General features: G+C 50.1%; 1 protein-coding gene across 1 annotated transcript; it reads left to right on the forward strand.

Moving 5' to 3' along the window:
* Positions 1-1,296: 1,296 nt before the first annotated feature.
* On the forward strand, positions 1,297-2,447 carry LOC311221379 (avidin-like; the record flags this gene model as incomplete). Its single annotated transcript, XM_084305325.1, has 3 exons — positions 1,297-1,373; positions 1,474-1,675; positions 2,323-2,447. Exons 1-3 carry the CDS (start codon positions 1,302-1,304, stop codon positions 2,445-2,447), a joined length of 399 nt encoding a protein of 132 aa, XP_084161451.1. The 5' UTR covers positions 1,297-1,301.
* Between the last annotated feature and the right edge of the window lie 12,328 nt (positions 2,448-14,775).

Raw genomic sequence — 14,775 nt, forward strand, 5'->3', positions numbered from 1 at the left:
CTCAGGGGGCTCCGGGGCAATGGGAGCCTCCCCCCCCCTCAGTCCGCGGAATCGAACTGCAGCCAACCCTCACCATGAGGCGAGTCGGCACAGAGCAGAGGGACGGATATCAGGACCCTGCAGCCTGTCTGATGGAAGCAGCGGCGGCTGTGCTGCTTCTCTCTGGCATGTTTTTGATCTGTGGAGACCGTGCATGGCAAGGAGTACCAGCCAATGCTTTTGGAGGACCGTGTTACCTAGGGCGACTCACACTTTTCGCTCCAGATTCACACTCGTGGCAGAACTCGACAAGGAGCAGAAGAATTAAACGAGAACTAAAAACTTTGGGTTCTGACTGTAATGATGATGTAGAGTTGTGGGATCCAGCAGAAAGATTCTTTGCTTCTTTGGTGCCTGGTGTGGGAACTGCACACGCTTTGACTAACATTAATAAGCTTGCTTGTTGGGCTGTTAAACAATCAAATGTAACAACACAAGTTCTTTCTGAAATGTCACAAGATATGGAGAGTCTAAGACATGCTGTATTGCAAAATAGGGCCACTATTGATTTCTTGTTGCTGGCTCGGGGACATGGGTGTGAAGATTTAGAAGGAATGTGTTGCTTTAATCTTTCCAACCATGGTCAATCAATTCACGACCAGTTGAAATGGTTAAGGGATCATACGCAAAAAATTGTAGTACAAGATAGTTGGTTTGAAGGTTGGCTTAAATCGCTTAAATCTGTTTTTGGGAACATGGGTGGATGGGTTTTCTTAGTCAAAGAGGGACTTCGCTTTCTACTTATAATTATATTGATTATAGTTGCTGCGCGTATAATCTTTAACTGCCTAACTAAGAAACTAGAGCAACTCACAGAGAAGGTGTTTGTAGCACAAAATAAAAACGGGGGAATTGTGGAGGAATGGTTAAGTGAAATAGGACATGTGGATGTTGGGCAGTTAGGAGGCAATGGGCTAGTGAAGTACCGTACTCAACTCACATGAATTTGGGCACATACGCAGCTGGCTGAGAGCCAGTCAGGCTCAAGGACTTGATGCCTTTGAGCGATTCGGAAAGTCCCTAAGGCGGGACGGTAGCTAAAAGAAGGAGGAACTAACTGAAAAGACTGGGAAATGTTAGCCAATCCTGAGCTTAGTTTTTGCAATATGTATGAGTTGATTATGTTCGAACTAGATAAAAGGCGACTGAGCTATCCATTAAAGTTGAAGTTCATTGTTCACTCATATTGAGTGTCTGTGTCTTCCTTCCGTCGACAACACCCTCCGAGGAGCTGCCCGTCCGCCCGTCCGCCTGCTGCAGAGATGGTGCCGACGACCTCCCTCCTGCTGCTGCTCGGCCTGGCCCTGCTGGCCCCCGGCCTCTCTGCTGACCAGGTAAGAGGATGGGGATGGGTTTGGGGATGGGTAGTGGGACTGTGCCCTTGGGGGCCTCCTTGCCTGCCTCCTGCCCGGTGCTGAGCCCTCTCTGCCCCAGTGCGTGCTGACCGGGCGCTGGATCAACGACGTGGGCTCCGACATGACCATCGGGGCTGTGGACAGCAAAGGTGAGTTTGCCGGCACCTACCACACGCCTGTGATGACCACGACAAAAGATATCAAAGCATCACCTCTGGTGGGAATCCAGCACTGCAAGACACAGCCCACTTTTGGCTTCACTGTCAGCTGGAATTTTACAGGTTCGTCTCCTCTCCTTGTGCTGTCCCCGGTGCTCCCATCCACTCCCTGTGCTTTCTCCTTCCGCTCTACCCTCCCCTGTGGTGCCCTGATGCTCGGCAGCCCTGCCCTGTGCCAGCCTTGACGCTCTCCTGCCCTTCATGCAGCATGCCCTAGGGCTCCCCACCTTTGGTGTCCCCAGAGCTCCTCCATCCCCTCCCATGTCCCCATTGGTCCCCCATGCCTGCCCCCAGAGCCTTGCCACCTCTGGGTGAGGAATCTCCTCCTACCACCTATCCAAATCTCTCCTCTCTTAGCTTCAAGCCGTTCCCCTTGTCCTATCCCTCCACCCCCTGACAAAGGGGTCCCACGAGAGCAGAGCAGAGGGGGACAATCCCCTCCCTCGTCCTGCTGCCCACGCTGTGTTGGTGCAGCCCAGCACACGGGGCAGCAAGCACACGTTGCTGGCCCATGTCCCGCTTCTCATCAACCAACAGCCCTAGGCCCTTCTCCTCGGGGCTGCTCTCAGTGCATTCCCCACCCAGCGTGTGTCTGTGCTGTTCCCGAAGTTCCTGAGTGTGCCAGAGGGCAGGGACAGCCCGAGCGAGCTGTCCCCAGGGCCAAGGAGCCCAGACCCAGCCACGCTCCCCTCACCTGCCCTTCCCCGCAGACACCACCGCCGTCTTCACGGGCCAGTGCTTCGTGGACACGGAGGGCAAGGAGGTCCTGAAGACCATGTGGCTCCTGCGGTCACACGTCAACAGCATCGCTGACGACTGGAATGCCACCAGGTGAGCCCGGAGCAGAGGCACAGGGCCTAGGGAGAGACGTGGTGGCCCCGTGCCTCCTGCCTGACGTCTCCTGCTCTGTCCCTGCAGGACCGGCACCGTCACCTTCACCCGCCTGCCATAAGAGATGGAGCGAGGCTGGCCCCGTGGGGGTCCCAAGGCTGGCCACTGGCTTCTAGAGGCCTTGTGGCACCTGAAGGGGGCTACAGGAGAGCTGGGGTGGGACTCTGTGCCGGGGGGTGATAGGGAATGGCTTTAAAGTGTAAGAAGGGGGATTTAGATTAGATACATGTATTCGTAAGAAATTCTTCACTCAGAGGGTGGTGAGGCCCTGTCCCAGGCTGCCCAGAGCAGCTGTGGCTGCCCCATCCCTGGCAGTGCTCAAGGCCAGGCTGCATGGGGCTGGGGGCAGCCTGGGCTGGTGGGAGGTGTCCCTGCCCATGGCAGGGGGTTGGAGTTAGGTGGTGTGTAAGGTCCCTTCCAACCCAGAACACTCTGTGACTCTGTGATTGCGTGACAACACCTGGGCATGGCCAATGCCCCTGCCTCTCCTCACAATAAAGCTTTACTGCAAACACCTCTGGCTCCTGTCACCTCTTGTCCGTTCAGGCTATATTTGAGCCCTGGCTCCCATGGGTGTTGGGTCTGTCTGGGCTGGAGTCACCTTTCCCTGCAGCAGCCCACACAGTGCTGTGCCCTGCACTTGGAGCTGGAACAGCACTGGTATCACTCCCGGATTAGCCACTCGGTTGATTGTTTTCCATTCTCCATGGTGTTACATAGGTGACACTTCCCACTAGGAACCGTGCCCACACACCTACGATCTCCAGTGACTTGTGTTAGTGTTACCCTTATGTCTTTTCCCCAACTGCAATGTAGAGGGCTGTTCTCGTTTGTGCGGGTGGGCTCCCCAGGATCCCCAACAGCATCATAATATGAAGGCCTTATACTAAAGCATAATCAACAGTGTTTTGTTACATTTGGGCTTGTTTTGTTTAATAATTGGTAGCTGGCATTCATGACCCCTCCTCCATATGTTATTCTCAGCTATGTTATCATTCTCAGCTTTACCTGAGCTCATAGGGCTGCTGAGGGTTGGCACTGTAGTATTTTCCGCAGGCTGGATTCCCTGGGCACTTTCTGACAATACCTCATTTGGTCCTACTGCCTATCAGCATCCTCCTTTTTATTAGTATGAGTCCTCCCCTATCCGTTCCGTGTTCGTAAAATCTGACATTTTTCCTAGCACACAGCTAGTATCGTCCAAGTTTGTTATATTTATATATAGAACCTTGCAACTTTCTTTATTTCCATGGAAGGTTCCTGTATACCCTATACCATGCCCTTGCCACCTGTAACAGGGATCCACTTGTCGGTTACAACCTTGCAGCCCATATCCCACTTGTAAGAATTTATCCAGCCCCGAGTGTCCAGTCCGTAGCAATGGTTTCACACCCCCAGTATGCACAATAATACACGTTTGGGTAATTACAGTACCCCTTTCCTGGGTTAGAACTTGGGCAGAAATAAAATCCTGATCGGTTAAAGCATGGCTGCACTGCCACCAGGTCACATAATGTGATGCGGAAACTGGGAGCACCCGCTGTCATTGTTTGCTGGATGATGAATTGATCCTCCCATCTGATCAAGCTCCATTTAAAGGGCTGGTGGGGATGCGCAGACCCATAGCTGACCAAAACGATGATACTGACTCCCATGTATCGTAGGAGGTGGTCGGAGCCCATCTCTCCAGGGTGTTTTTAAATTGTCGGCCCCTCAGTCTCCCACCGTTTTCACTTCTCTGCCTCGCTTGTCAGTTCGGTTGCAGCGAACTACAAGGTATCGGTTCTTCTTGGCAGCAGCAGTGTTCTTCAGGGGAACCTACTAGGGAGCCTTCGAAACAGGGCCTCCTCCCCTTCCCACAATACACAGATAATATACAATACTGATCGAGTCCGTCTTAGTGTCGGCTTCAAGTCGTCAGGGCCTGGAGCTGCCTCCCATTTACCTTCCCGGACTGGTCCTTTCACACGGCTGGCATGCGTCCATCCTTTCTCTGCAGTTCAAATAGCCGTTTCTGTGGTAAGCAAAACAACATAGGGGCCTTCCCCGTCGTGGTGTTAAAGAAGTCTCTTTCCAAGTCTTAATTAGAATTGAGGGTGATCAAGTGGCAATTCCGAGTCATAGGGCATACCATACAGCATTTCAAAAGGAGAAATTCCTACATCAGTTCTGGGCTGCGTCCATATGTTTAACAGTGCAAGGGGTAAGCATTTTACCCCAAAAGCCTTAGTTTCCAGCACAAGTTTTGTTAGTTGTTTCTTAATTTCACCATTCATTTGCTCTACCTTTCCAGAAGAGGAGGGGTGCCAGGGGCTGTGAAAATTGTTGCGAGGACATTTGTTGTCGACGGAAGGAAGACACAGACGCTCAATATGAGTGATCAGTGAACTTCGATTTATTGGATAGCTCAGTCGTCTTTTATCTAATTCAATATAATTAGCTCATACATATTGCAAAAGCTAAGCTCATGATTGGTTAGTGCATTTCTCTATTTTATCAGCTAGTTTCTCACTCCCATCAACCGAAATAACACAGTTAGTGCTTTCCCAAACCTCCAACGGATATCGTGTCCTTGTGCCTGATTAGCTCCCAGACGTTACGTACTTTCTCAGACCCATATGAGCTGCGTTCGATACTTTCTTAACTCACGACCTCCTAGCTGCTCAACATTCACATGACCTACTTCACTTAACCATTCCTCCACAATTCCCCCGTTTTTAATTTGGGCTACAAATGCCTTTTCAGTGAGTTGTTCAAGCTTCCTAGATAAGCAGTTAAAGACTACCCGCGCAGCAATTATAATCAACATAATTATAAGCAAAAGGCAAAGTCCCCCTTTGATTAAGTAAAAAACCCATCCCCCTGCATTTCCAAAGACAGATTTAAGCCAATCATCAAACCAATTATTCTGTATCATAATTTTTTGTGTATGATCCCTTAGCCATTTCAATTGATTGTGAATTGATTGACCATGATCAGAGAGATTAAAGCAACACATTCCTTCTACATCTTCACACCCATGTCCTTGCGCTAAAAGCAAAAATCAATTGCAGCCCTATTTTGTAACACAGCATGCCTAAGACTATCCATATCTTGTGCCATTTCGGTAATAATCTCAGCTGTTACATTTGATTGTTTAACAGCCCAACAAGCAAGCTTATTAATGCTAGTCAAAGCATGTGCAGTTCCTACAGTCAGAAAAAGATCCATTAAGCAGAGTAATACTGGCAGAATATGGTGCTAACATTTCGCTCAGTTCCTTTGGATCCCCTATTGGGACCCCAAACAAGCATGTTCTGAAAGGATACATAACATAACACAACTATACAACTTAACCCTAATAACACTACAATTACTGTAAGCACTTAATGGTAACACAATTAATAGTAAGTAACACAATTTAATAGTAACACACTTAAACCTAATCACTTGATGGTGATCGAAGGCTGTTCTTGACAGTTGTCGAGGTGTCACAACCCACGTCGTTGTCAGAATAATTATCAGGAACCTCTTCCTGGTCGTCTTCGGCGTGTGCAGATTCTAAAGCTGCTTCAGTCCACTTTGCAGTGATCCACTGGGTACCTGTTTCCGGCACCACTTCAAAATCTCTATAACATTTTATAGCATTTTTGCAAGTAACCCTTTAACCACATTTATCACAGTACTACATGCAATGATGATTGACACCACAGCGAACAGAATCTTTAATCCCCCTTTGACTAATCCCAGTAACCATCTATGCATTGTTTCAAACAAATCAGTAAACCATTGATTGAAAGGATTGATACCATATTGACTCTTTCTCATGTGCTCTTTCAAGAAAGTAATGGATTTGTGAATTGACTCATTATGATCAAAAAGTTTTAAACAGTACGTTCCCTTAAGTTTCTCCAAGTGGCTACTTCACACAATGACTCCATACTTGTGAAACATGATTTTGCTTGACCAGTACTAATTTCCTATGATTTCAGCCTGTACTATGGTAATAAATGGGCTCTCACTAACACAGTACACAGCACACTTGCACACCCAGAGCACACTTGCACACTCAGAGCACACTTGCACACCCAGAGCACACTTGCACACCCAGAGCACAACTGTACACTCAGAGGCCTCTGGCACATCTCACTCTCAATCATACCACAACCTCAATCATACCACAAGAATATAATTTAGAATGATAAGCAAACAATACGTGCGGCCAATATAACTTAGAATCATAACCAAACAAACAAGTATTGTCTCTTGTTGTGTTCCTCCTGAAGTGACTTGCAACACTTTGTTTTAAAACTTTACCCTTACACAAATACTTTCAACACAAAATACCTGGACATTTAAGAATAACACATACACTTATTAACACTCCAGTTAGTATCCCTTTTGCATTGCAAGGTAAACCTCTTATAAAAAGAATGCCAGAGAGAAGCAGCACAGCTGCCGCTACTTCCATCAGACAGGCTGCAGGGTCCTGATGTCCGTCCCTCTACTCTGTGCCGACTCGCCTCACGGTGAGGGTCGGCTGCCGTTCGATTCCGCGGACTGAGGGGGGGGGGAGGCTCCCATTGCCCCGGAGCCCCCTGAGGCAGTGTTACCGTTCTCACTGAAGGCGGCAGTGGGCAATGCCCAGCTCCAGCACTTCCCGGCAATCCCAGTCGCTCTGTAGCGGTAGCAGCAACACTCTGCTCAGCCTGATGTATAACTAAGGCGTTAGTGACTGTTCTCCAAGGCTTCAATAACTTTTCAGCAGCCTTATTTTCATCAATAACTTCATCAAACAATTTGTCCCCAAATTTACGCCACTCTGTTTGTTCAAAAACTGTATCAGGATTGATAAAACAACCCTTAGCTACCCCATATGCTAATAATCCTGGTAAATCCTTTTTGCAGTCTATAAGCTGCGCGCTCCGCTTTTCTAAAAAGCATTTGAGCAAATCATACGCCACTTGTCTCTCCATACCTTTATATACGTCGGTACCGTTGCAGCCTTTGCAAAGACCTCGGCGGCGCTTTCCGGCGGGACCCTCTATAGGCTCATCCCGGGTGCGAGGACTCCTTTCCGAGCTGCGGGTGCGGGGATTCGAAGTTTTCGTCCCTTTCACCTTTCAGACCTCGGGTGCGGGGATTCAGCAATTTTTCATCCTTTTCACCTCCTGAGCTGCGTTGCAGGACCGGTTCCCGTATTCCGTCCAACCGTGGCGCGCAGGTTCAACTCCAGTGGAGTCCCTGTTCCCGTTCAGATCGGTCCCTGTTCTGGCGCCATTTGTTGCGAGGACATTTGTTGTCGACGGAAGGAAGACACAGACGCTCAATATGAGTGATCAGTGAACTTCGATTTATTGGATAGCTCAGTCGTCTTTTACCTAATTCAATATAATTAGCTCATACATATTGCAAAAGCTAAGCTCATGATTGGTTAGTGCATTTCTCTATTTTATCAGCTAGTTTCTCACTCCCATCAACCGAAATAACACAGTTAGTGCTTTCCTAAACCTCCAACGGATATCGTGTCCTTGTGCCTGATTAGCTCCCAGACGTTACGTACTTTCTCAGACTCATATGAGCTGCGTTCGATACTTTCTTAACTCACGACCTCCTAGCTGCTCAACATTCACATGACCTACTTCACTTAACCATTCCTCCACAGAAAATCCCACTCAATCTCTAAGGCCTGCTTTAATCCTTGCAGTAAAGCTTTACACCCATTCAGTCACGTGGTCGATTAGGACAAACAAGTAACTCAGTAAAGTCTACCTGTATACTTTGGAAAGGTCAAAGCCCTGGCTCCCGTCCCCCTCTAGATAGTTTACAGAAGACCTTTTTATTTACCCTTTGACATATAGTAGTACGTCCTCTGCACGTGTGCTTCCCTAAAGTATATATTCCTACACAGACATGCTTTCTTAGAACAACATCACACATTGCTTGCACCTCCCAATGACTCTTCTGATGTAAAACAGTTAATATTTGCCTCATTATCACTTTATTCAGCATTTCTCTCCCATCAGGGAGTATCCATTTTCCTGAAAATGATCCACATATTTGTAACATTAATACCTCCTTGGGAGGTTGTAATTGCTCCAAAATCTTTTTTAGAATTTACCCAAATAGATAGGTGGCCCTGTAAACCCCTGAGGTAAAATTGTTCACCTATATTGTTGCTTCCGCCCCCTTTTCAGGGTCTTTCCAGTCAGAGGTGAATATACATGTATGTTTGCTCTCAGGGCCAGAGAGCACTCCATTAATAACACTGTTATTCCAGTCTAACAATTTACTAGTTGAATGCCCAATTTAATCATCAAATCCCTTCCCAACAAGTTAGTCTCTGCCTTGGATACATACAATAATTGCCCAGTGATCATTTTATCCCCTAGTCTCAGCTTGGTATCCCCCAAAAGTGGCACTGTTATCCCAGCCCCTTCTACCCCCATTACATTTAGGGTTTCATTAGTTAATTTAATCCCTGATACTTTACAAGTCAGTAATGACTTAGCTGCCCAAGTGTATTGGGTTTGATGGCAAGGTTCGGGGGGTGTGAGGGGTGTGGGGGTGGGAAACTGCAGTGGCAGCCCCCGTGAAAAACAAAACAAAACAAACAAACAAACAAACAAAAAACAGAAACCTCCCCGTGGTAGATAAGGGACAATTTCATCTGGCCCCAAAGGGGCCCACTGCTGCCCAGAGCCAAGCCATGAGCAATACAGTCCGTGCCTCTGTGAGAGCACATCCACGAAAACAAACAAACAAAGAAACAAACAAAACCCTGCTGCTCAACAGCAGTTGGGAGAGCGAGAAACCCCCCCGCAGACACCAAAGTCAGTGCAGAAGGAGGGGGAGGAGGCGCTCCAGGCGCTGGAGCCGAAACCCCCCTGCGGCCGCTGGAGAGGCCCCTGGTGGAGCAGGCTGCTCCCCCCTCCCCGATGCTTGGGAAACTGAACAAACACCACAGCAAATATGCAAATATACCAAAACTTCTAGACTGTTACTTAGATAATGCCTACATCACCTTCCCTTGCTCATTCAACTTCGAATACCTTTAACACTTTCAACAAACCTTTTAACACTTCCTTTATCTTTCTCTAGCCTTTACTTTTCTAATGCCGACATCAAAGGCTCAGTCAGGGGCCAACTTAATTCTGTACCTTTTCCCTCCAAGATGCTGAAACAACATCAATATACAACATTTCATCCTGTTTTCCTTCTTTCCACAAAAACAACATTGACTGTAATATGGTGTTATAATTAGTCCACTCCATCCTCTAGTTTATAAAGTGGCCACCACTGATTACAATATTTGATAAGGGTTCTTTTACTCTCTGTACCCTCTCACCCCACTATATCCCTCCAATGTGTTAGTATACATCCTAGGAGGCTTTTCCTTGGGATTTCTTTGCTTTGAACTTTTCCTATTGTAATCTACAGTGGTTAATATTCCACCGTTTTCCTAGAAGCTCTTTACTAGTCAATCCAATCCCTCCAAAATCCACAATATACAGATACACAAGTAAAATCAGACCACTGTAAATTAACTGCCTGTAGACAATTACACTGGGGACATTTAAACCTGATGAGTCAATAATATGCCTGGGCAAATTTTGTTCCCTTAGACATACACCTCAATGGCAGTTCTTATATTTACATATTTAAATATTAACATATGTATAAAAGAACACTTTAACAAAAATGCCCGGGCTTTTATATATACAATATACAATGTACAGTTATTATTCCAGTTAGAATTATTCCTCAGCAGCTGCAAACATTATGCCAGTTGCCATTAAAGATCGCTTACCCTCCTCCTGTCTCTTTCTTAAAATCTCAGATGTCCCCAGAGCTAATGAGGACTGCCACATATTCCTAGTCACTGGTCCCTGAGTGCTAGAATCAGAGTTGTTATTGACATCTCCCTGGGGTTGCAGATTAAGAAGCCCGGGAGTCGGAGGGGCTGCAGGTGGGGGTGGTGGAATATAGGGAGGCAGTGGGGCTGGGATCTCTAATTCTCCGTTTATCTTGTGCCTCCCATTCCCTCCTTTTTCTTTTAGAGGATATAAATTGGCTTGAGTTTCCGAGCTGATCCACAAATGTGCATATTCACTTTCTTCCAAACTAAAAAGTTCCTTTGAATTTACATAAATATTTAGGGCCTGGCAAACCCAATCTTCAAAAGACCCTAATACGGGCCAGTAAAGGTGGTCTCCTCGAATCTGTTTACCACCCCAAACTTCAACACAATAATGTATCATTTTTACTTTATTCCTTCCCCGCCTAAAAGGGGAATCCTCCCAGGTTTTAATCATTAATCCCGGGGTAACCTAACATCAGACGTTACCCTGCCCATGGGACCAGAAGGCTTACTCTTCTTCTGCCCCATCTTCTGGAGCGCCTTCACACACACACACACAAATCGCTTCCCCCTTTTCGTGGCCCAGTCCCTCGCGGGATGTGGGAACCGCACTACCGAGGGGTCCACATTCGCTTCGTCCGCAATTGGACATCTCACAGCGACATGCTCCAGGATACCCAACCCCAACCGAACGGATCACCGGCCTATACTTACTCACTCCTGAGTCTTCGTTCGGTCTTCGTGCACAAAGATTACTAGGGGTTGCCGGCTTTATTTGCTTGCTGCTGAATTTAGGGTTCGTCGGTGAAGGATTTGAATGAAAGTAGTCCTAGCGAAGGCCGCTGAAATCAGCGGGGCGCCCCCTCCGAAGGTCTTTCAATCAGATTGCCTTCATCCGAGTCACGGCACCAAATTTGTTATAAGTTGCCCCCCTAATTAATTTTCAGAGAGCATTGCATTAATAATAGAAAGGAATTTATTGAGTAAGCAACAGCAAGCAAAACAGCTTTGGGCGGCCAGGGAGTCTTGGCTCTGCCAACGGCGCGCACCTCACCCTCGCCAGGGTCCCTTTTTATATCTTGGTAATTCCAGGATTACGCAGCACATCCTGGTATGTTCTATCCCTCCACCCCCTGACAAAGGGGTCCCACGAGAGCAGAGCAGAGGGGGACAATCCCCTCCCTCGTCCTGCTGCCCACGCTGTGTTGGTGCAGCCCAGCACACGGGGCAGCAAGCACACGTTGCTGGCCCATGTCCCGCTTCTCATCAACCAACAGCCCTAGGCCCTTCTCCTCGGGGCTGCTCTCAGTGCATTCCCCACCCAGCGTGTGTCTGTGCTGTTCCCAAAGCTCCTGAGTGTGCCAGAGGGCAGGGACAGCCCGAGCGAGCTGTCCCCAGGGCCAAGGAGCCCAGACCCAGCCACGCTCCCCTCACCTGCCCTTCCCCACAGACTCCACCGCCGTCTTCACGGGCCAGTGCTTCGTGGATGAGCACGGCAAGGAGGTCCTGAAGACCATGTGGCTCCTGCAGTCACACGTCAACAGCATCAAAGACGACTGGAAAGCCACCAGGTGAGCCCGGAGCAGAGGCATGGGGCCTGGGCAGAGACGCGGTGGCCCCGTGCCTCCTGCCTGACGTCTCCTGCTCTGTCCCTGCAGGGTCGGCACCAACACCTTCACCCGCCTGCCATAAGAGATGGAGCGAGGCTGGCCCCGTGGGGGTCCCAAGGCTGGCCACTGGCTTCTAGAGGCCTTGTGGCACCTGAAGGGGGCTACAGGAGAGCTGGGGTGGGACTCTGTGCCGGGGGGTGATAGGACAAGGGGGAATGGCTTTAAAGTGTAAGAAGGGGGATTTAGATTAGATACATGTATTCGTGAGAAATTCTTCACTCAGAGGGTGGTGAGGCCCTGTCCCAGGCTGCCCAGAGCAGCTGTGGCTGCCCCATCCCTGGCAGTGCTCAAGGCCAGGCTGCATGGGGCTGGGGGCAGCCTGGGCTGGTGGGAGGTGTCCCTGCCCATGGCAGGGGGTTGGAGTTAGGTGGTGTGTAAGGTCCCTTCCAACCCAGAATACTCTGTGACTCTGTGATTGCGTGACAACACCTGGGCATGGCCAATGCCCCTGCCTCTCCTCACAATAAAGCTTTACTGCAAACACCTCTGGCTCCTGTCACGTCCTGTCCCTTTGGGCTATGTGTGAGCCCTGGCTCCCGTGGGTGTTGGGTCTGTCTGGGATGGAGTCACCTTTCCCTGCAGCAGCCCACACAGTGCTGTGCCCTGCACTTGGAGCTGGAACAGCACTGGTATCACTCCCGTGTTGTGTCTGCTGCTGCACACTGCAGGCACAGCATCAGGACTCCTTCCAAACCATACTCTGCACAGGGAGACAGTAAGATTTATTGCCTAATAGTAACAAGCTAGAGAAGTGAGAAACAAAGGAAAGAAACCAAAAGCACCTCCCCCCCAACCACCCTCTTCCACTTCCTCCCCCCAAGTGCTGCAGGGGAATGAAGGAATGGGGTTATGGTCAGTCTACAGCACTTTGTCTCCACCACTCCTTCTCGATCACTCTCGTCCCCTGTGCTGTGGGGTCCCACCCACGGGATGCAGTCCTTGATGAACCGATCCAGCGTGGGCTGCCCACAGGCAGCAGCTCTTCCAGAACTGCTCCAGATATGGGTCCGTCCCACGGGGTCCATCCCTCAGGAGCAAACTGCTCCAACCTGGGTCCCCCATGGGTGGGTGGCAGCTCCCCCCTGTCCCCCTGCTCCTGCGTGGGCTCCTCTCCATGGGCTCTGGTCCAGCCTGGGGCCTGCTCCGGCAGGGGTCTTCCACAGGCCGCAGCCTCTGTCGGTGCAAGGCCACCTGCTCCACCGTGGTCTCCTCCACGGGCTGCAGCGTGGAACCCTGCTCCACCGTGGTACTCCACTGGCTGCAGGGGCACAGCCTGCTTCACCATGGGCCTCACCACAGGCCGCAGGGGACTTCTGCTCCGGCACCTGCAGCACCTCTCCCCCTCCTTCTACACTGACCTTGGAGGCTGCAAGGCTGTTCCTCACTCCTCTCACTGTCCCAGCTGTGCTGAGGTACAGATTCTTTTTTTAATTTTTTTTTTTCTCCTGTCTTACATCTGCTCTCACAGAGGTGCAACCAACATCGCTTCCGGCTCAGCTCTGGTCAGCAGCGGGGCCCTTACGTGACATGCGGCAGCTTCTGGATTCTTCTCACAGAAGCCACACGTATGGCCCCCTGCTACCAAACCTTTGACATGTCAACCCAACTCCTCAGCACCCAACACTTTGGATGCCAGCAGGGCTCCGTGGCTGGCTGCAGCACCCCAGGGCTGTCCCTTTCATGTGGCTCCCTATCAGCTGCACACCAGAACCAAGCTTTCCAGAAGGGCCAGCCTTGTCCCCAGGGTGGGGGCCCGTGTCCTCAACGCCATCAGGACGTCACCAACCACAGCGTGGCCTTGGGCTGTGCCGTGTGGGTGAGCCAGCAAGGGCATGCTCCCTCACCTTCTGGCCACATCCTCCGTGCTGGAGCAGCACACGGGAGTCATATTGGGCCGGGACCACCTTCACTGCACAAAACTACGCATCCTTCCTGACCGAAATATGCACATGAAACCCCAAATGAGCATGTACCTCCTGATTCCCCAGCCTGCTTCCTAGCCCTATAGGCACACCTAATGCCCAATATCTGAGCACCCAGGTTCTCAGCACCCAAAGCCTTAGCGCTAAGTATCTCAGCACCCAACTTCTCAACACCCAGCATCTTAACATCCAATATCCCAGTACCCGGTATCTCAACGCCCAACAGCCCAGCACACATCTCAGTGCCTGATGTCTCAGTACACAACATTGCAACACACAGATTCTCAAAATGCAACATCCCAATGCCCAGCATCTCAGTACCCGACATCTCAGCACCTCAGGACATGAATATCCAATACCTCAGCACCCAAATCCTCGGCATCCAACGGCTCAGCACCCAGCATCTCAGCACGCAGTTTCTCAGTGTCCAGCATCTCAGCACCCAATGGCTCTGTGCCCAATGTCTCCACCCAGCCGTTAGTTCTCCCAAGCAGATGAAGCCAGGGAGCTCCTATGTCACCAGGCTGGGGTCCACAGACTTTAACACCTTGCTGTCTTCTGAAGTTCCCTTCTGCATGTACCGGAGGGATTAATTTGGGGTTGTGGCCACAGCCCCATCTCCCAGAAAAGCCACACGCTCCAGCAGAGACGGCTCAGGAGCGGCAGCAGGAGCTGACACCACACAGCTGGCAGTGGCACGGGACGGCGGTGGGCGGCGCGAGCCCCCGGCACGGGGTGTGCAGCCCCCCCGCAGCCCTTCCCGGGTCACCCTGACCTGGCCTGGCCCGCTCTGGCCCTGGCTCCAGTTACAGCCCTATAAAGGGGCCAGGGAGAGCCGTG

The sequence above is a fragment of the Netta rufina genome (genome assembly GCF_964035555.1).
Source record: "Netta rufina genome assembly, chromosome: Z".
Taxonomy (NCBI): domain Eukaryota; kingdom Metazoa; phylum Chordata; class Aves; order Anseriformes; family Anatidae; genus Netta; species Netta rufina.